The sequence below is a fragment of the Neoarius graeffei genome, chromosome 14, assembly GCF_027579695.1.
Source record: "Neoarius graeffei isolate fNeoGra1 chromosome 14, fNeoGra1.pri, whole genome shotgun sequence".
NCBI lineage: Eukaryota > Metazoa > Chordata > Actinopteri > Siluriformes > Ariidae > Neoarius > Neoarius graeffei.
The window spans coordinates 67,757,337-67,778,989 of record NC_083582.1 but is presented as its reverse complement, the minus strand read 5'-3'; the positions used below and the strand labels follow the sequence as shown (position 1 = coordinate 67,778,989).

At 41.9% G+C, this 21,653-nt stretch overlaps 1 protein-coding gene across 14 annotated transcripts in view; it reads right to left on the bottom strand.

Annotated features, from left to right (window-relative positions):
• Window positions 1-955: 955 nt before the first annotated feature.
• Window positions 956-21,653, bottom strand: part of ebf3a (EBF transcription factor 3a) — a 142,756-nt gene continuing 122,058 nt past the window's right edge. For 4 of the 14 annotated variants that reach the window (XM_060940256.1, XM_060940257.1, XM_060940260.1 and 1 more), the window contains exons 11-16: window positions 14,235-14,323; window positions 8,133-8,198; window positions 7,387-7,552; window positions 6,573-6,773; window positions 5,658-5,855; window positions 956-3,078 (exon numbers count right to left, since the gene is read on the bottom strand). In XM_060940256.1, the coding sequence (XP_060796239.1) occupies window positions 3,047-3,078; window positions 5,658-5,855; window positions 6,573-6,773; window positions 7,387-7,552; window positions 8,133-8,198; window positions 14,235-14,323 (752 nt within the window). In that variant the 3' untranslated portion in view covers window positions 956-3,046. The remainder of the gene's footprint in view (window positions 3,079-5,657; window positions 5,856-6,572; window positions 6,774-7,386; window positions 7,553-8,132; window positions 8,199-14,234; window positions 14,324-21,653) is intronic. The other 10 variants (XM_060940258.1, XM_060940259.1, XM_060940267.1 and 7 more) reach the window with 4 other exon arrangements.

Below are 21,653 nucleotides of genomic sequence, written 5' to 3'. Positions count from 1 at the left end.
CCCGGACCTTCTTGCTGTGAGGCGACAGCGCTAACCACTACACCACCGTGCCGCCCCGGGGAGATTTAAAAAAAAAAAAAAAAAATTACGATTACATGGAGGAGCCAGTCACAGACAAGAAATACTTTAATTAAATATTGTGTAAAATGAACATCTTTGTACAGTAAAATGTAGAAATGTTTACATAAACATAAAAAAAATGTATACATGAAACAAAAATAGTATTTTCCCCTTACAGAGTCAATCTACAATTTACTGAAATCTTCAGACTAATGGCAATAAAACACTGAGTGCATGGTCTAATTAGGCTAAAAAACACAAAAAACCAGGTTGCAGTAATGACGATATTCACAAATACACTTCATGTAACCTTGGGTTCCTCTCACTTTCAAGGTGACTTCCCCAGCTCCTCCACTTAGCTAAGCTTTGTTGAGCTATCACAAAGCAAATGCATTGCACATTCATCACTCATTCCCTTCTACAGCTGCCCTTGCTTCCTGCTGCTAAAGGAAACTTGTGTGCAGATTGCCAAGAGGGAACATCCCCTTTTGGTTTGAAACAGACTACTTAACAGTACAACAGGAGATTTACAAAGTGTTAAGTGCAAAGAAAAAAAAAAGAAAGGAAAAAAAAACTTGTTTGCTGATTTTGGCACAGCTAGGCAAATCAAACTGATTGGGAGAGAAGAAGAAGGGATTATGCGGACTGGTTAACTGATATGATTAGCTACTATGCTGCTGTATCATGGCGTAATTACAAAATGACATGTACAATATAGAAGATCTTAATCTCGGCTCTTCATATACGTATATGATACAAAAATCTAACCTTTTTATTTATTTTTTCCCCTTGGATTATCAGTCTTACTTGAGGGAGTACAGCAAATTCAATGTTTCCAAAAAAAAAAAAAAAAACAGAGAAAGGAAACTGACAAAATAGTCCAAAAGATGAGGGGTCACAATAATCACTTTTTTATTTTAGTAAAAAAAAGGCTTGTGCTTTTTACACCATTGATTATTTGAATGGTAATGATTGGCTTTGTGGTGGATGGGTTCTTATTAAAACAGCAGAAAGGTTACTCTCAAGAGATTCAGTCGAAAGGCTTGGACGGAGGTTGGGTTTTTTTTTCCTTTTTTTCTTTCCCCGACATATTTTAATAAACAGTAGTGACTGACGTATGTATGCGTCCATTCCTGATTTTTTTTCCCTTTCTTTTGATTCATTTTTGTGAAATCTTTCATTCTTTCTTTTATGTGTGTGTGTGTGTGTGTGTGTTGTTCCTTTGTTCCCTGTAAACATGGTTGAGCTATAATGTGGCAAAGTCATGGGTGGCAAGTAAAAATGTGACTTTTTACATTCTACAAAAACAAAATTTACAACCACAATTGAATCTTCCCCCCTGGGGCTGCTTGACATGCACATATTCTACTAATATTATTACAGCCATGTGTCACAAACAATTTATTTGACTATACAACAAACAGGTTTATTTAAAAAAAAAAAATGTTCAGATAATTTAAAAATTAATACAAAAATAAACGATGGATTTAACTGTCGCTCAGAATGAAATGAAAACAAATGAAACGATGGAATTTTTGATGACGTAATAAAAAAATACAAATAAAAATGTGTCGACATTGCAATCTACCGATACACACACAAAAAAAATAAAAAAAAATGGCGGCAACTGGTCTTGGCATTAACATTCTGTGTTGCATCACAATATTGGCTATAATAAACATTACATATGAGCTCAAATAAAAGAATGGAAAGCAATATACAAAAAATTTCAAAGATAAATACAATATTTATAATTGATATGTTACAAAAAACCCCTTAGTGATCGCAAGTGTTTGTGTGAAAGTGTTGCAATGTATAAGACTATTTTACTCCTAGCTGTTTTAGTAGGAATAAAACTCTGTACTAAATATTTAAGTGGATCTGGAAAAAATTCAAGACAAGTGTATAAATATTTAGCTACAACTTTGGCAAAATCACAAAAGTCTACAATTGTATAACCACATACAAAACACATTAGGGAATAAGGAGCTAGAAGTAAAAGGACAACTTTCTGGTACAAGAAACATAGACTCCACAGTAGCCTAAGAATGCAATAGTATACAGTGCTAGCAAAAAGTTGAAAAACATTGCAGATCACACTTGCTTTACAGGAAGCTTTAGCAGTGGAAGAAGTATTTTCCTTCGTTTTCTTATTTTTTTTTTATTTTTTTAACCAACAGACAGTAGCATCTCGTCTCTGTTAGTGTGCTTTTTGAAGGCAAGAGAAATTTTGCGATATCAAAGTTACAATTTCTACCTACAATAAGTTACAAAGTCCGTTTTCGATGAAGTATGCGTGATAACATCTCCTCTGCCTGTTCCTCCCCGTTCACTCGTATTCACTTTTAATCTTTACATTTTATAAATCATATGTTTCAGGTTATGTTATTTCCAGTTTGTTGGCTCTGCAGTATTGGCTTGGCCCCTATTTTTCTCACCACAAATCAAAAGAAAGAAAACGAGAGAAGAAGAAGAAAAAAAAAAAAGCAAAAAATAATGAACGAAAAAAAATGACTTCACATTATAGAGATGTGCGACGGCTGCGCATCACTCGAAAAAGAAACATTCAGAGACATTTCAGTGTGTTTTTCGTCAAATGGCATATCCACAAAGTTGCTCCCCACACATAACAAGATCTAGCCAAGATCGAACCACAAAGGTTTATACAAAATAGGCGGGTTTTTTTCCTTTCCGTGATTTTTTTTTTTCTTCAAGACAGAGAAACGTGAAAATATGACAAGAAATTCAGTCAATAAATTTCAAATGTTCATGACAAAGTTTCTTGCATGTCAATTTACATTAGTCTGAATAAAATCTTTAAAACAAAGTCTTTTTTTTTCCTTCCTCGGAATTACACGTAGTTGTTGAATAACTTCATGACGGATGCCGGTCGTTTCAGGAGAGCGTTCTGTGGCGTACCCCGAGGATCACTGCACAGACGCTGCTGCTGCTGCTGCTGCTGCTTTACAAGAGGTGGAAGTGCAATTTACATGGGAGGGACCACCAGTCCGGACATAGCTACAGACAGGAAAGAAGAGAGAAATAATTTTAGTCCTTGATAGCTATAAATACTGCAAGTAAGATAAAGAAAGCAGGGTATTTCCGTCCCGTTTGGAGGAACACTTTGACTGACGAGGCATGGCACGGTTGAAGAAAGTGCAAGTTGTGTTTGAAAGACTGTCACGTCGAGCATTTTATCAGCAAAAGGGGCATTTGTGGGAACGTTTCTTTCTTTTTTTTTCTTCCCAACAAGACACGCCAGAAAGCCTTCACCATTTTAAATGAGGTGCTTTCTGACATTTTGAGGAGAAAGTATCCCCGCTCCCACATGTGTGAGATTTCTTTTAGCGTTTTGTTAATGGCCATCAGAGAGCCCAGACTCCCGAGGGAAGGTCCATGTTGACAGCTGAGAAACAACACGGTCACTTCGGCTAATGTCACCGAGCCGAGTCTTTCGTTCTCTCGCCAGCGCTAGCCAGCATTCCTCTCGGCTTTACCTAAATTGAAAAACTCACCCATCTTTCCTTCCTTGTTCAAGGCCACCATTTGCAACGCAACATCTGTTTTCCTTATTAGAGATCTAAAGCGTGGATAAAGAAAGAAATCACAGGATCCCAGCACGCTACAGAGCTTTTCTGGTATGATGAAGAGAGAGCACTAAGATTTATGAACTCTACCTATTTCCACAATTAGGTGGCTAGTGAACTGCCTGGAATTTTTTTTTCCCCCCCTTCGAAATAAAAACATCCTTTAGCTACTTTGTAGAGTCATGGTTGAAGTGCTTTTAAGTTTGCCTAAGCACCCAGTGCCATGGCATTCCTCATTAATTTCTGCAAACCACATATTAATAAGTGGATGCATGTAGCAGCATGAACTTTAATTTCCCAGTTCATTAGCTCTAACATTATTAATCTTGGATGCACACACTATGGCTAAAACATGTTTTCAAAGCAAACAAGTCGGCCTTGACGAAGAGGAAATACAAGCGGGCTCAACAGGCTCGGGAAGTCGTTAATTTGCTGAATGACGCTGTCCTGCCGCGGATTTCACAACTGTTCCTTTCTGTTATCGTGCCGACTTCTGAACACCGCCTCACATTACAGTGTTCATCAAAACAATGTCTCACTCTCCTGGCACAGGAAGCCAAAGCTCAATGCCTCTTTATGAAATCTTAATGCGTCTGCTCTGTGAGCACCATATAAGCTATAAGACCCATTGTTTTCATAACTACAGTGGAAAAAAATACATTTTTAACCAGCTACAATAGTCATAGGAAACAGCGAGGACTCTGACGAGTGTGTTTGTGCTTTCTCAAGGCCGGGAATGTAGTGATCTTTCATTCAGGATCCATTCGAGTGCTACGCTACGTGGCAGACTTCACACACAGTCCTTGTTCCCATTGTTTGTGGACCTAGGACACCTGGTGAGGTCAGTTCAAGACATCAGGGAATCTGTTAATATAATATTCGTTTCATGCATAGAAGAGGGTGGATAACACATCCGTCGAATGGCCGTGGCATTTTAAACGACTTGTTTGCGTTAAAGGAGAACTGAAGCCATGCTTGCTTTATTTCTTAATTAACGTGTTATTCAATTACGCTTTCGGTTTTAGTAACCTTGTATCGTGACTCGTATCGGCAACGAATCGCAATTAAACATTATACTTATCGGCCTATTCATTTTTTAGCCATGTTGAATTTAGTTCGTTCGGTCCACGGCAGGCGTCGCTTATCCGCGCGATCTTCACGAGACTTGTGCGAGACTTCAAAACGTCAAGTGTCAGCCAGGTGTCGGTGCCGCCATTTTGAAAACTGTTTTCCAAACGAAGTATTGCACAAAAACGAGTTTAAATGACGATTACTGCCGACTTTTTACAAACTTTCCTGATTGCTATTAAAACAAACAAAACTTCCGGCTTGATTGCGTCAGCATTCGAAAGAGGCCGCGCGCGTCTTTTGACAACGTCGGCAGATGTCGGTCACTTTGATTTGCGCTGTACGTTTTACTTCCGTCCTACGATGTCTCGCACAGGTCTCGACGAATCTCGTTTACGGCCGTCGCTCTGACATACGGACTGATATATTACGGAGCATATTTCAAACACTCATAACTTGCTATAGCAGCGACAAAATAGCGATCAAACATGCGTTCCGATATTTAATAAAATGAGAGAAATAGAATTTTGATGATAAAAAATCCGCCTTCAGTTCTCCTTTAAGACTTCTTCGGATTGGGAATTCAGTCCTGGCAAACCAGGACACCGATTCGGATTCAACTATGCCAAACCTGCTGAGAGTCAAAGTCTCGTGAGACGTGAGTTTGACTCCACTCAATCGTTAATGTTAGACAAATAAACTGATACATAAAAACCAGACGTGCACATTCATGCTACATGCCTGCATGCGTGATTCCTATAAGTCATTCATCCATGTGTTCGTTTGTTCATTCAATTCACCCATCCACACACAACACATATATAATTAATACAGGCAGCCATGTTGGAAAAGCAGCATGGCAGCAACCAAAGGGGCATTTTCAAGAGAGCCAAAGAGTGAGGCAGCAATGCGGCGTCATAAAAGGAGGGAGGCGGCTCTCACCTTGAAGTCCATTGCCATTTGCACTGGTGCAAGAAGGAGGTGGAGATGCTTGGGGCCTGACAACGGGGGCAAAGGCGCTCTTTTGTTTCACTGCAGAGATGACATTGGCAGGTGAGAATGAGAAAATGCCGTGTGTACTGCTACAGTTTGAAGAGAGGCTGACCGAAGAGGCTGCCATGGTAGGGCTCGATGGAACTACTGCAATAGAGCAAACATAGTCACCACTCAGAGAGAGTTTCACTTTCTTTTCTTTTTTTTTTTAAGTTTGTTTTCTTTCCTAATAGACGAGAGTCAGGGAGAGCCAGGCCTCGCCTCTTTTTCAAATAATAATCATGGGATGAAAACAAATCAGGGAAGAATGGATATGAGGAAATGATCACTCTTTAGTGAAGGGGAAGGGTCGTGCGTGAGATTCTTTTGCTTGCAAACAAAACGAATGCAAATAAAGGAAAAGAAAATGGGGATTGGGAGAGAATGAGATGGGATGTCCTGCCTCGGCCACTTGCTGGATAATAGGTGTCTTTATCGACTCTGACGATAAAAGGAAGAAACTTTTGATGATGTTTTTGCTGTTTAAGGCAGAATTTGTTGCTTTGTGTCAGTGGCCTACTCAATTGATTCATGCATTATTTTGGTTTTTTTTTTTTTGGTTTGTTTTTTGGGGGGTTATTTAGGTTTGGATTTTTTTTTTTTTTAAATTGAATTATTATTACTATTATTTGATTGGTTGGATCATTACGTGGCTTGTTTTTGGGTGTTCAGCCTCCAGAGTCACCCCTCCTTTTATCCAGTAGCACACATTCCCAAAAAAAAAAGAACGAAAGAAAGAAAAGAAACACAAACAGACAACAGGAGTGTCAAAAGGAAAGGGAGCACAGGTGGGGGAGAGCAGAGGAGGGGAAAGGGGGTAATTACCTTGATACTTACTGCCGTAGGGCGAGTTGGCGGATGAGCCGTTGAGGAATCCAGGCGAGCTCGGGACACCCAGGTTGGGCATGCCAGCGTTTCCGTAGCCGTTCATGCTGTTGCTGACGGTGTTGTAGTTGGACTGCTGTGGAGTGCTGCTGGGCACGTAGCCGCGAGGCGACACGCTGCTCGTGTTACGGCTGTAACCAACTGCAGGAAAAACAAAAGCACTATTGAAGAAAGAAAAAATGAACGAGGTTGTGATTTCATATCCAGAATGCATCTAGATGCCATCTCCTGTCCACCGGGTCCTGGTGAAACTTTGCTTCAGGAAGCCTTAAAGCATTTTATGGACATGCATTTCCTGAATAATCTGTATGTGTGTGTGTGTGTGTGTGTTTTTGTTTTTGCATCCAAGGCTTAATACTGTATATGTTTTGCACTTGAATATCCTCATGCACGTTAATACGAAATGTAAGTCAAGAGGACATGTGGAAAGGGTCAGGCATCTCCAGAGATCCACGCTAGATCCACCCAGCCAGGGAAGGTGAAGCTGCAGCCAACTTGTGCCACCAAACCAGCCAACGCTTATGTTAGCTAGTCCTTATACAAGGTGCGTAAAATAAGCCAATCGATCACAGACCAATCAAATAAGCTTTTATTCAGTGTCAGCTTGCACGTTGTTCAAAGTTTGCTCTCAAGGAATTGGCACTATTCTGAGAGATGCTCTTTGTTTTTTGTTTTTTTCTTCTTTCCTTTAGAAATGTGTACTGTACATTTATGCAGCTTATCTTCACACATGGCCATATACCCTGGTCTTTACCCTGTGAAGTCTCAGAGACATTGACCGCCAGCTGGCTACCGAAAGAATTGACGCCCATCATGCCTCCGTGGGACGCAGTGTTAGCGAGTGATGGGATCTGGTTGTGGTTGCGTGGTACGCTGTAGAGAGCCTCAGCGATGTCTGCTGCCCGCTTCAGAATGATCTCCTACACGACAGAGTGAAAGAGCCATGTGTGAGATATAGATATATATATATATATAAGAAGTCATTTTGCGTGAACAATTTGCTGAATCGTTAAGCTATCTTAGCTTTCGTAAGCCAAACATTTACTGGACTGGAAAAAAAAAACTCAAACACCATGGATCGTTGCTTCTGAATATGTATTAGACCCCTCAACCACACTGCTCTCTTTGAGAAAAACACCTTTTGGGCCAAGTTCAAGGTTATTCTCCCATTTAAATCAACCACTCGCTGTGTGTATGTGTGTGTTGTGAGCGATTAACTCTGCTTTTTTGCTCCATGTGCAGCAACTGCAAATAAATAGCGAGAGAAAATAGAAATAAAAAGCACACGCTCTTGGTGTAATGACACCCTGCTACAGTACAATGGCCTGCAGCTAGCTTTGAAATGTATAAAGAGGAGCATAGCAGGGGGAGAGAGGCACTGATTTAATTACAGCCACTGTACTGAGGGAGAGGGAGGGCAAGAGAGATAGAAACAGACAGAAAAAAGGGGGGGAGTGTGGGGTTGCTCATTAGCATGCACTGGTGTAGAGGGTGTTTTACCTGGTTGTTGTGGGGCATGCCATACAGAGCCTCCACAAGGTCAGCTGCTCTCTTTAGTAGAACCTCCTACAGTGCAAACACACACACACACACACACACACACACCTGAGTTACAGAAATGCATTGTGTCATACATATATATTAACATGCATGCAAGTCCGTGTTTACTGTCTGGTTTATTTATGTATTCAGGGATTCAAAGTTTTATTGTCTTATACGCAAAGTACAATGAAATTCTTACTCGGACTTAAGCAGTGCGACATGACAATAAAAATAAATACCAAATAAAAAATACTAACGATGATAAGATATCGAGCGTTATTCTAGCCACATTCACTGGATATGAGCAATCGTGCGCTCTGACTGGCTACTCTACTACTAGGATATCAGCTCATATACCGTGAGTAGAGAAAAACAAAATGGCGGCGCGTGTTGCTGAACCAACCGAGGATGAAATAAAAACTCTACTCAAAAAAAACAAAAAATACAAAAAGCAACAAAATATGGAATGAAAGTATTTGATGATAAGAACGGGCCATTTTTATTTTTCAAGAATTATTATTATTATTATTATTATTATTATTGCATTTTTCACAAATTGCTCCTGTCGTTTCATCGGTTTGTTTACACTCTAAGCGGAAATTATTTTGTCGGACGTTTTGTATAAAGGTTTTATTTACTGAATTTGCAAAGAATAAAAATAAATTTTTTTTCCCTGTGTCCGAAATCCCTCCCTACTCACTATATAGGGCACTATATAGTGAGGTCGCCATTTTGTAGTGCTGTCCGAAACCTTAGTGAGGATTATTTACGCCCTATATAGCGCACTCAAAGTATCCCACAATGCATCAGGAAAAGTAGTGTACAACCAATGGTCACTAACCAAAGCTTATCCCATCATGCATTGCGGTCGCGCTGAAAGAAATCAAATCAAAAGCCTCAAATTTGATTTATAATAAAAGGCAGCGGCGAAGAAGAAAGAAAGTATTCAGCCTTGATTTAAAAGAACTGAAAGATGCAGGTACTTTGTATTGATTAACGTGGGAAATGCGCTCAGTATAATATGGATTTATCACAAAAATACATGCACGTGTTTATTATTTTGAAAACCCACCAGCCGACTGATCTGGCACGTTTTAATTGTGCGACGTAATTTAATGACGTAAATACCAGCACGACGGAGTAGCGTCCGGAAGTGTTTTTTTTCTTTTCATTTTACCAGCGAGCTCACTATATAGTCCTCTATATAGCAATTCCCTATATAAGGAGTAGTGAACGAGTGAGCGATTTCGGACATCGGGAATGTTTTTGAAAATCCAGTGAATGTGGATCGAATAAAAACAGTTATTCCACTCAATCTTGTCGTACAAGGCTTATAGCCGACTCGGCGCTATGCACCTCGTCAGCTATCAGCTCATGTACGACTCGATTTTGTGGAATAACTTAAATAGAACGTGTCGCTGCGGGTAGAATATGGATATCGCAATACTTAAACTCCAACGCGATTATCAATAAACAGTTAAAGCGACAATCCGAAGCGATGAACTAATATTCGATTAACTTTTTATTTTACGAGGGATTTCCTTCTCAGACCTGTTTCCTTCTACCATGTGTCACGTGCCAAAACAAGTGAAGTGGTGTGTAACCTCTAAGCTAAATGACTAAAAAAAAAAGCACTTGAGTTTTAAATGCTGTGGCCTATTGGGTATTAAACAAACAAACACACACTCGGAGCGATACATAAAGCAATACAGGAGCGACGTCGGGTCGGCTAAATCCACCCACTTTAGCACCGAAGAACAATGAGTCATTTTCCATATCTTAATTAAACTGGCAGAGTGCTCAAAGACAACATCTCACCCTTTAATTCATGCCCCAAATTTGTAGTGGAGTTCAATGCCAATTCCTCTTTCTTCAGAACAATAAAGTGAATTAGCTCGGGTTAATCTAGTTCTTTCATAATGGCATTAGGAAATTTTTCAATTAACCTCTTTCACTGACTGTTGTAAAGGACTTCATAAATGAGTTCTCGTGCCGAGCTGCCTGAGAGGCTGCGCCCGGGGACCCGGGTGCCCACAAACCCCATCTTATCCATGTCTGTATGCCTCCCTCACCCCCCACCCCCACTTATAGCACAACATGGATTAACTTTCTGCTTAGCTTCCCTTCAAAAATCACACCCAGCTTGCCAACATGCCAACAAGCCAACACGCCGGCACACCACCCTGATCCAGGACGTCTCGCTTGGCCTATCCTGTTGTATTTTCTCTTCCCTGATACATGCAGCAACTCTCGAGCCGTTGGCGTTCCACGAGGGTGATGGACTGACTGAATGGTTAGCATCTTCTAATATTCTCTCAAGATCTCTTCCAATCAGTCTTGTTTGGTTTCCAAACATTCAGACTAATAGAATGAAAATTGTTTCAGTATACAAGCTTGTTCTAACGTCAGCTTTGCCCTTGCTAGCATGTTCACCAAATCACACCGTTTCTTAGCATGGCTGACTGGCTTCGTTCCTAGTCACGGGCGCCATCTTGAATCCGTACTTATCAAGATTAATCGCATAAGTCGGGGCTCTTGGTGCGTGCACCATACGTTTTATAGAGACGCTGTCTAATCCTGAGAGGGAGCGGATGAGTGGCTTTTAAAATGGGCATTTAGCTTAGAAATTGCTGTCTCTGCTTCATGTTGCATGCATCTAGTTTGCATACAAATAAAGAATTACACTTGTCACGCGGCAGGTACAATCAATGAAAGGCCCAGCTGTCTTAATCCTGTCCCATCAACCGGCTTTGTGCTCTTTCTCCCCCTCTCTATCCGTCTCTCCCTCTCTCTTTTTTTTTCTCTGAGAAAGATAAAGTGCTTTTCTGCAGTGCTAATAATTACTCATCATCTCCACCCGTCATATCACGAGACTCCTTATACGTCGCTCCCAATTTTACCGACAATTACTACAATTAAGACAGCCGCTCTTACCGAGACGCAAGCCTGCCTGCGCGAGACTCTCTCGAACTCCTTGTCCATATGGCGCCCGGGCTGACGAGATGTAAAGATAGTTTAAGGAAATCATGTCCGCTCTCCACTTTAATCTGCTGTTAGCTACAAGGTGTCTCTGCTAATGAAGCGGATTTAGCGGCTAACGTTGAAGTGTGACGAGCGAGCAGGCCCCTATCAGCGGAGGAGACTCAGGGTGGGTTTGTTTTGTTCCTCTCAGCCTGTCGACCTCACGCTGGGAATATTATTAGCGGTGAATGGTATTTGAGAAGCATTTCGATGTAAATTCATGAGCGCCGTGCTAAGTGTAATTGACTCCTCTTTCCTCCCTTCGCCGAGACGGAGCAGACTCCAGGTTAAACGGAAACTATTAAAGCTCCGAAACGATCCCCAAGCTTGCTTTCATGACAAATGCGGCCGGTTATTATTACAAGCGTTTGCTGTTCTGCCCGTGGACGTGAACCATTTAAACAGGGCTCTTCTTGTTATCACAGTCCAATATCTGGAGTGGTACACAGTATATCAGCAGCATTGCAGGAGACGGGCGAGGTGAGCTGGCTGGAGGTGCTAATGTCATTCGAAAGTGTAAGGCAATTATTCTGTTAGTTCTAGCCTCAGGTTATGAATACATTGAGGAGCGCGGGGCCCAATAGATGTAGCTACTTCAAAAAGCCGAGAGAAAGAAGATGAATTTTAATGCATGGGTAATTGCTCGACATGAATGCATTTCTAATAAATTTTCTTGTATATTAGATTGAGGAGGAAGCGGCATAGATTTGTGCTTGCCAGCTCGAAACGAATGGGAGAGGAATGGCAAAGATGCAAGGCAGCCATTAATTTACGAGCAAAGCAGGCAGGTTAGCGCTATATCATCGCAATGAAGATCGTTTGATCAAGCCCAAACGAAAAGAATAACATCTGATCAGGTTCCTATTATTCACTTTTCACTCTGGTCTATATGGAGAATAATGGACGATAGCGTTTTCAAACAGACAGACTAAGCAGAGTGAGCGCGAAGGCCCCCTTAGCAATCTCGTCCTTCATCACATGACTGACTCCTGATATTGCCTTTATTCTCGCTCCCTAGCTTCGGATATAAATATGTTCATTTGACGCCCCTCACTCGGGATCGAGCTCGCAAATTTTGATCTTATCTAAAATTAGGGAGGTAAACTTCAATTTGGCGCTGCTCTCGCCGACCGACGTACATATGTAGCACCAGCGTTATTAGTGTACGTCCAAAGCAATACAGGCTTGCCGTATTGGTTTTCTGTCCCAAGCACAATTACCCATCAAAGCACGGCCATCGTAGATCCCATACAACAGGAGGGAAGAGTGGAGGAGGAAAGGCACAGTGGAAATCAATATCAGGCTGGTATTATCAACTCTGCACTGAAGTGGCGGAGAAGACAGGGGTGTGACGCGTTCACCTTAATGCTAACACGCGGTTTACATTTCTCCCTGCAAGCCCCCTCCTCCTTATTACTCCAGCCTGTCTTGGCCCTAATGGTGCCGTCTCTCACTCACACACACTCATGGTCTCATTGCGAATCCGTGTAAGGGTCAATTGCTGCTTTGCACGGAGCCGGCTGTGACCCACCGGGTTCGCCGCCTCGAGCAGACGGCTGCCGTAACTATGATAAATCACTTGGCACTTTCATTTACATGCCGCTGAACTCCACATTTGGGTCCATTAAAAGCCAAAATCAAATATTTATGTTGTTTATTGGAGCTGCTAGAATCCATCTCTCCTCGGCAATCGGTTTGCGCCGAAGGCCCCTGGTGTTGAAGGTTTACCTGAATTAGAAAAAGCCCCCCTTCTGAAGCTTTCTCGTCCACTTTTCTGCCTTTCTCACAGTGAAAAACGCACCAGCATTTTCCTGACAAATCAATACGGGGTTTGGGTTTGTTTGTTTTTTTTTTTTGGGGGGGGGGGGTTGTTTTCTCTTCTTTTCTTTTCTTTTTTTTTAACCCTAATGGAGATATAAGTGTGTCTTTTGAAGCTTAGCAAACAGCGGAACATCATGGTGTTTGGAACAAAATGCCGGGTTGTACAAGCAGGGAGAGGTGGCCTGGCTGGTTCTGTTTTATTGGTAATGGATAGTTTAAAGCATTTACTGGAACAAGATTTCCTGTCTAGATATTGCTCTCCACAGAGAAAGAGAGCCAAGTGTAATTGAAACACATCATGTGGCGTGGGCTGGCTCTGCTCGGGGATGCTTAGCTTGGTGGGACACGAGACTTGTCGTGCTTGTGCTTAAAGCAGCCAGGCTCGACTTAATGATAGCACCCACGCCCCCATGCTGGGCTTTAATAGATATTTGTATGATATCTGTTATTAGAGTTTAGCGGTGGTCAGCTCTCACTGAGCGCCCATTAACTGGGTACAAAATAATATCTTGGTGTGATATTACGAGAGGACGCGGCTTTCGGTGCTCGGGCTCGGAGGAGATATTAACATGTTTTGGAGCTGATCGCTGCCAAATGAGGGCGATAAATACATATACAGGATAAGAACGAATAACCAAAGAATTATGATTTTCTTTTATTATATTTTTTTTTTATACAAGAAGCTGACGATCTGCGTCATGGGAACGTCTGCCGAAGCGCTTGAATTGTGTGATTTAAATGAAAGAAAAACACAAAAATACACACATTAACATTTGGACTTCGTTTATTAACCCGCTAAGTCTTGGGCTTATATCGGAAAGCATTGTAAACAAAAGATTAAAGTGGATCTAGCTTTGGAAAATGAAAGGAAAACAAGAGCAAAATAATCACACATCGGAAAGAGGGCTCTGCTCCGATTACAATCACCACTGCTTACTGGAGTGGAAAAATGCTTAATTGAACTATTTCGCTACACTGAAAGTTTGCGCAATTCTGGCAGAATTCAAACACTGGGGTCTGCACGTTGTCTGCTTTGTGTGTGTGTGTGTGTGTGTGTGTGTGCGTGTGATTTGATTCGTGATGACTTGCCAAAAGAGATTGCATGTTCTAACATCAGCGTCCTGAATTGTTTCCCATTTCGAAATTTCGACGATAAACATCTTTCACTCTTTCTCATTCGCTCTTTCACTTTCATTCAGTCTCTCACAGTTTACTGACCTTTGGCAACCTCTCCGGGTCACCTGGATGTCTGGGGATGACTTTCTGGAGTCTCTGGAAGCCGTAGTCGATAGTTGGCTCGTTCAAAGCTAAACCGCAAAAACAACAAGCAGTTGTCGAGTGTTAGTTTCGCTCACAGGCGAGCGCACGGCTTCAGCAGTCAAACTGAAATGTGGCATACGTAAAGGTTATTGCATTTATTCATCAAATCTATGCAAATACCCAGACGTGTTCGAGCATTTGAATAAAACACAAGAACATACTTTAGTTTTAGCGTGCAGCATACGGATAAGCACACGCACAATGTTGGAGGCGTTTTGTTTTCTCTCTCTCTCTCTCTCTCTCTCTCTCCTCTCCACCTCGCTTATTTGAAGCAAACTGGCTGTAATTGATCAAATAAATTTTGAGAGCTTAGCGGATACATTATGAATGAGGTAGTGGGAGAGCTTGATGGTTCGCGCCCCCCTAACTCTAAACCCTCCCTCCCTCCCTCTCTCTCTCTCTCTCTCTCTCTCTCTCACACACACACATACGGGTATATGTACATGCAAAAACACAGCAATCATGGCTGTCTGTCAGTGTGCTGAAGTCTGCATCAGGCCTTTCCTCCTGTATCACCAGCTAGATTTATAGCAAGCGGCCGATGATGACATATGTCTGGCTATTGCCCCGTTCAGATTTATCCCTCTCTCTCTCTCTCTTTCTCTCTTTCCCCCCTTCTTATTGCCTGAGTGCAAACCATGCAGGAGGTGCACTTCATCTTACAAAGCTTTAATAATCTGTGAATGGCTGACTACAAACTGATGTAGGGCACCATCATTCTACAGCTGTGTTGGGCTAGCCTCATGAAATTGCTGGCCACAAATAGTAATTAATCTTTCCTCTCTTCCTTCCTTCCTTCCTTCCTTCCTTCCTTCCTTCCTTCCTCTCTCTCTCTCCACATATACACACATAAACACTGAGCCTTGTCCCTCTAAAATTGTAATTTTGAGTATGAACAGGGCAGGTTATAAATCAGAGGCCAGGGCCACTGCATATACAAGTGCATGAATCATAATTTCAACTCGCTGCAACTGCACACATTGTGTTTAACAAGCTTTAGAAGAACTGGCGGAGGTCTATTACCACTCTCCTCCACTAAAAAAAAAAGAAGACAGAGAGAGAGAGAGAGAGAAAGCAACCCAAATAGACCATGCAACCTGAGCAGGTAAAATGTTATTGGACATAAAGATAGATATCACAGTCAGGTAAAGGCTGCAGGATTATCAGAGTCAGAAGAGCTTCTCCGAGCTGGCTAATATGAACTTCCAGAACGAGCAGGACGTTCTCGATGTTTCCGAATAGTCATAGCTGTCAACCCTAAAATGAAAAAAAGGAGTAAGAAAGCTGGGGTCAGGTCCAGGGCAAAGCCCTGGTGGGAGGTCCAGGGGGGTGAGGCCCACCAGCTGAAAACGATTCTTGCCAGCTTTAAGAGGGGATCGGAAACGGTGCTTGCTCACTGAATCAGCGATAACGCATGGATAGATTTTGGTCCAGCTGGAATTGAACTTTATCATACTTAGCTGCACCTTGAAACTGAAATTTTCTGTTTTTTCGAACATGGCGGGCCTTCGGATCCAGAATCGGTGTCGTTCGTTTTCACCAGGTGCGTCTTTCCCGCCGGTAACGTGGAAACGATGAAAACAAAGTACTGTAAGATGCGATTTCATTTTTCAACTTCCTGCAGTCAACCAATCACGAACGTCCTTTCAAAAGCTCTTTCACTGGGCTTCTGGAAACACGATATCGTGTACGTAGCGGACATTGCACGCACTGGTGCATCGATAATGCTTTGTTTTCCATGATTTTTTTTTTCTGAAAAATCGTGAGAACTTGATAGTGGGAGCATGAGAGCGTGATTCAGTGCAAAAAATTGTGAGTCCCACGGCAAAGTCGTGAGAGTTGACAAGTATGGAAGAGTAGAAGGTTTGTATCTATAATTATACTGTCAAGGTTCTCCAGAAAATCTGAAGTAGCTGACTAAAAAAAAGTAGTAGGTGGCAGTGGGGAAGCCAAAGGTGCGCTAAAGCTCAGGAGGTCTGGGGTCATGCCCCCCCCCCCCCCCCCCCCCCCCCCCAGAAAATTTTTAAATTTACATGCCTTCTGGTGTATTCTCAGCTAATAAATTACGAACCATTTCCCTGCAAAATATGTATGAAATTTCCCTCCAGATGGTGGCACGGTGTTGTAGTGGTTATTGCTGTCGCCTCACAGCAAGAAGGTCTGGGTTCGAGCCCCGTGCCCGGCGAGGGCCTTTCTGTGCGGAGTTTGCATGTTCTCCCCGTGTCCTTTTGGGTTTCCTCCGGGTGCTCCGGTTTCCCCCACAGTCCAAAGACATGCAGGTTAGGTTAACTGGTGACTCTAAATTGACCGTAGGTGTGAATGTGAGTGTGAATGGTTGTCTGTGTCTATGTGTCAGCCCTGTGATGACCTGGCGACTTGTCCAGGGTGTACCCCGCCTTTCGCCCGTAGTCAGCTGGGATAGGCTCCAGCTTGCCTGCGACCCTGTAGAACAGGATAAAGCGGCTAGAGATAATGAGATGAGATGAGATTTCCCTCCAGATGTGTTTGTGTGTGTGCTTGGCTTTCTCAGTTCGCCTCTGTAGTATGCTGCCTGGCTCTGTAACATAACTACAGACGCTACGGCATGGTCACGTGATCCAGCTCAGCCAATCAGACCGCGAAAATCGATCAACAACTATGGTGTCGCTTCCAGCTATGCTAGACCCGAACTGAAGACAATTTCATGGTGAAATAATTGGATTTGCAGCAAATTATGGTCAGCAGAGATGATATAAATCACTTGAGTATTGAAATGCAAGTTTTTGGGGGGTTTTTTGGGGGAGGGGGATCAAGTAGCCAGCGCAGACCATCTGTGTAGGCGGAGAAAACTGCCAGTCGTTGGCGCTTGTGGATATCTCTGTACTGTTGATCAAACAAGGAGGTGTAATCGAAAATGGCTGGATGATGTTTTAGAAATTAAGACCTAAAATGAGATGAGCAGGTCTGGGCTGAACACTGAGTTGACTAAACATGGGTAGGTTTCCCAGAAGCCTCTTAACGCTAAGAGCATCTTAACTAGGAGAGAGAGTGTCCATTGTGCTGCTCGCTCTACCATCTTTTGTTTTGTTTTTTTTTAAATCAATGCATTTATAATGTGAGAGGCAATAGTTTGTGGAGGCATTTGTGTAATGAGTGGATAAAATAATACTGTACGTAAACTTTCACTTAAACACTGAAGATCAATTCAAGTTTCATACATGAATTTATATATATATATATATATATATATATATATATATATATATATCTCGGCATATTACACAAGAGAGCACTTTTCAGATTAAAAAAGAAAACATAATGAAGGCTGCTGGGTTTTGGTGCAAAATGAAGAAGCGAGTGTGACAGTCAAAGTGTCCAGAAGAACTGTGGCTGGTTCTGTAAGACGCTCAGTAAAACCTACAGATCATTTCCACATAAAACTGCACTTGCTGTACCTCAGACTACTATTTTTATTTATTTTTTGAAAGCAAAGCATCGTCTCACACCAAATATTGACTTTGTTTCATTTATTATGGCTTACTGATTACTGTTTATAGTAATTTTTTTATATTGAAACATTTCATTATTTTAAGACATTTTTGGTCTACAGCATTTCTTTACAGGTACCTAAGACTTTTGCACAGTACTGTATATTTCTCAAAATTCGCCTTTGAATCATCAGATCGTGAGTTTGATGCCACAGACATCTGCTGCTGGGTGTCTAGAGAGCAAAATGTTCTCCGGATAGGAGGGATGGCATGAGTCTCTCTCCCCTGTTGATCACGGTGACACTATCCAATCGTGGGCCTCTACTTTATGAGGTCATGTATGCAGAAGAGGGCGGATAGCGCTTTCTTCCGAGTGTGTTATGCAGCATTAGCAACCATTTGAAAAGATGCCATTGGCTGGTTCATGTGTCTCGGAAGAAGCACATGTTCATGCTCAGTCTCCCCCACTGGTATTTCTTGCATGATAGGAAAGAGCTAGCGAATAGCACCAGGTTGCTAAATGCTAAATGGATTAAATGGATAAAAAGCAAACTGGGGAGAAAATGGATTAAAAAAAAATAGACTTTCGGATCATACTATAGTTAACATCATATTGACACTATGACTGGGCCTTGTTCATGTTTTTATTCACTTCCCAGTATGAATGCTGGTAAAATGTCTTCTAAGAAGAACTTCCTGAAAATAATTGGCCTACTTTATGATCATCTCATCTCATCTCATTATCTCTAGCCGCTTTATCCTTCTACAGGGTCGCAGGCAAGCTGGAGCCTATCCCAGCTGACTACGGGCGAAAGGCGGGGTACACCCTGGACAAGTCGCCAGGTCATCACAGGGCTGACACATAGACACAGACAACCATTCACACTCACATTCACACCTACGGTCAATTTAGAGTCACCAGTTAACCTAACCTGCATGTCTTTGGACTGTGGGGGAAACCGGAGCACCCGGAGGAAACCCACGCGGACACGGGGAGAACATGCAAACTCCACTTTATGATCAAGTGGCACAATTATATCTAAGTGTGGGGGCTAATGATCAATATCTGCTAGAGTAGTGTCTCTAAGCACGTAAGCATAGTGTATATATATATATATATGTGTGTGTGTGTGTGTGTGTCCATATGACTGACAGGCGTGATGCTATTTGACGTGCCATCATGCATAGTTGAAGCCAGAGTCACACAGGAACGAGAAATAAGATGCTGCCTTGTTAATACAGCATTGATCGGCGATATTGATTTTACATGACATGACTCTTGCAAGGATGTAACTCTCTCAGTATTTCTCGGTCTGTCTTTCTCTCTCTGTCTATCTCCATTCCTGCACTGCCCAGTCGTTCCTCTCTGTCTTCTCTACAAGGTAGTGAAGGTGAGAGTTGTACGGCCAACCAGTTGCACTGCTGATGTGCTTACAGCTTCATATTACGTACATATTATTCATCGAGACAATTAAAATCCAGTTTATTAGGTAGACCTATCATATATGTGTGTGCTCATGGTATCAGGTTTAAACCCATTCATTATCTCTAGCCGCTTTATCCTGTTCTACAGGGTCACAGGCAAGCTGGAGCCTACCCCAGCTGATTACGGGCAAAAGGCGGGGTACACGCTGGACAAGTCGCCAGGTCATCACAGGGCTGACACATAGACACAGACAACCATTCACACTCACATTCACACCTACGGTCAATTTAGAGTCACCAGTTAACCTAACCTGCATGTCTTTGGACTGTGGGGGAAACCGGAGCACCCGGAGGAAACCCACGCGGACACGGGGAGAACATGCAAACTCCACACAGAAAGGTTCCCGTTGGTCACTGGGCTCAAACCCAGAACCTTCTTGCTGTGAGGCGACAGTGCTAACCACTACACCACCGTGCCGCCCATATATATGTGTGATTAAAGGGGCACCAAAGTCATTTTTAAACTTGCTTTATTTCTTAATTAACATGTTATTCAATTATGTTTTTTGGTTTTAGTAACCTTATATCGTGACTCGTATTGGAAACTAATTGCAATGAGATATTATACTTATCGGCCGAATGTAGTTCGTTTGGTCCCCGGCAGGCGTCGCTTATCCATGCGATCTTTACGAGACTTGTGCGAGACTTCGAAACATCAAGCGTCATTCAGGTGTCAGTGGCGCCATTTTGAAAACTGTTTTCCAAACAAAATATTGCACGAAAACGAGTTTAAATGACGATTACTGCCTACTTTTTTCAAACTTTCCTGATTGCTATCAAAACAAACAAAACTTCCGGCTTGATTACGTCAGCATTCGAAAGAGGGCGCGCGCGTCTTTTGACAACGTTGGCAGATGTCGGTCACTTTGATTTCCGCTGTACGTTTTACTTCCCAGCCATAGAATGGCCTGATATTTTGTGAGATATTACAGAAATAAAAATATATCACAATGACGGAACTACATTTCACCGATTTTATGAAATCGAAAGGCCGTCTCGCTTTAGATGCGATAAATAAATAAATAAATAAATAAAAAATATAGTGTGATACTTTTATCTTTGTTCTCTTTGTTTCAATATAATTAGAAGCTCGTTAATATTTAAAGGCATTTGAAGATTAAATATTCTCATCAGTGAGAGTTTAAATGGGAACCGAAGTCATTTTTAAACTTGCTTTATTTCTTAATTAACGTTATTCAATTACGTTTTCGGTTTTAGTAACCTTATATCATGACTCGTATTGGCAACTAATTGCAATTAAATATTATACTTATCGGCCTATTCGGTTTTTATCCATGTTGAATTAGTTTGTTTGGTCCACGGCAGGCATCGCTTATCCGCGCGATCTTCACGAGACTTGTGCGAGACTTCGAAACGTGAAGTGTCAGCCAGGTGTCAGTGCCGCCATTTTGAAAACTGTTTTCCAAACGAAGTATTGCACAAAAACGAGTTTAAATGACGATTACTGCCTACTTTTTTCAAACTTTCCTGATTGCTATCAAAACAAACAAAACTTCTGGCTTGATTACATCAGCATTCGAAAGAGGGCGGCGCGTCTTTTGACAACGTTGGCAGATGTCGGTCACTTTGATTTCCGCTGTACATTTTACTTCCGTCCTACGATGTCTCGCACAGGTCTCAACGAATCTCGTTTACGGCCGTCGCTTTGACATACGGACTGATATATTACAGAGCATATTTCAAACACTCATAGCTTGCTATAGCAGCGACAAAATAGCGATCAGAAATGCATTCCTATCTTTAATAAAATGAGATAAATAGAATTTTGTTGATAAAAAATTTGCCTTCAGTTCTCCTTTAATGACTGTAGTTGTTTTGTATGTGTTGCTACACCCAATTTGTCAGAGAAACATGCAGGTTTGTAGATCTGAATGGCAACTGGGACATACGGTCAGAACACTTCGGGGTGGCACTGTTTAATTCCGTATCGCATTTAATTGTTCGTAAGGTTTAAAGACACAATGCACACAGCAATGCTGCTGAACCTGATACACTCGCACCAGCTTAATACATACCATGTTTACGAATAGTAGTAGGTTTAGCGGAGTGGAAATAAAAGTTAAGTAAAGGGGATAGAAAAATAAGGCACACTGCATCGCTTCATACACGCTTGCACGTAGAATTATAGAGGTGAGAATGTGACAGTGTGTACGGTTTAATAGATGCATTCTGATGGAGATAAATGCACATCACTTATTGATCTGATGCTAATGACACTGAAGAGGTCACAGGATCCTTCATTGACACCCATCTCTCGCCTCACTGCTACACACACACACACACAGACACCAACAGAGCGACTATGGCATGTTTTAGTAACCCAATTGATATAGATATGTGATTA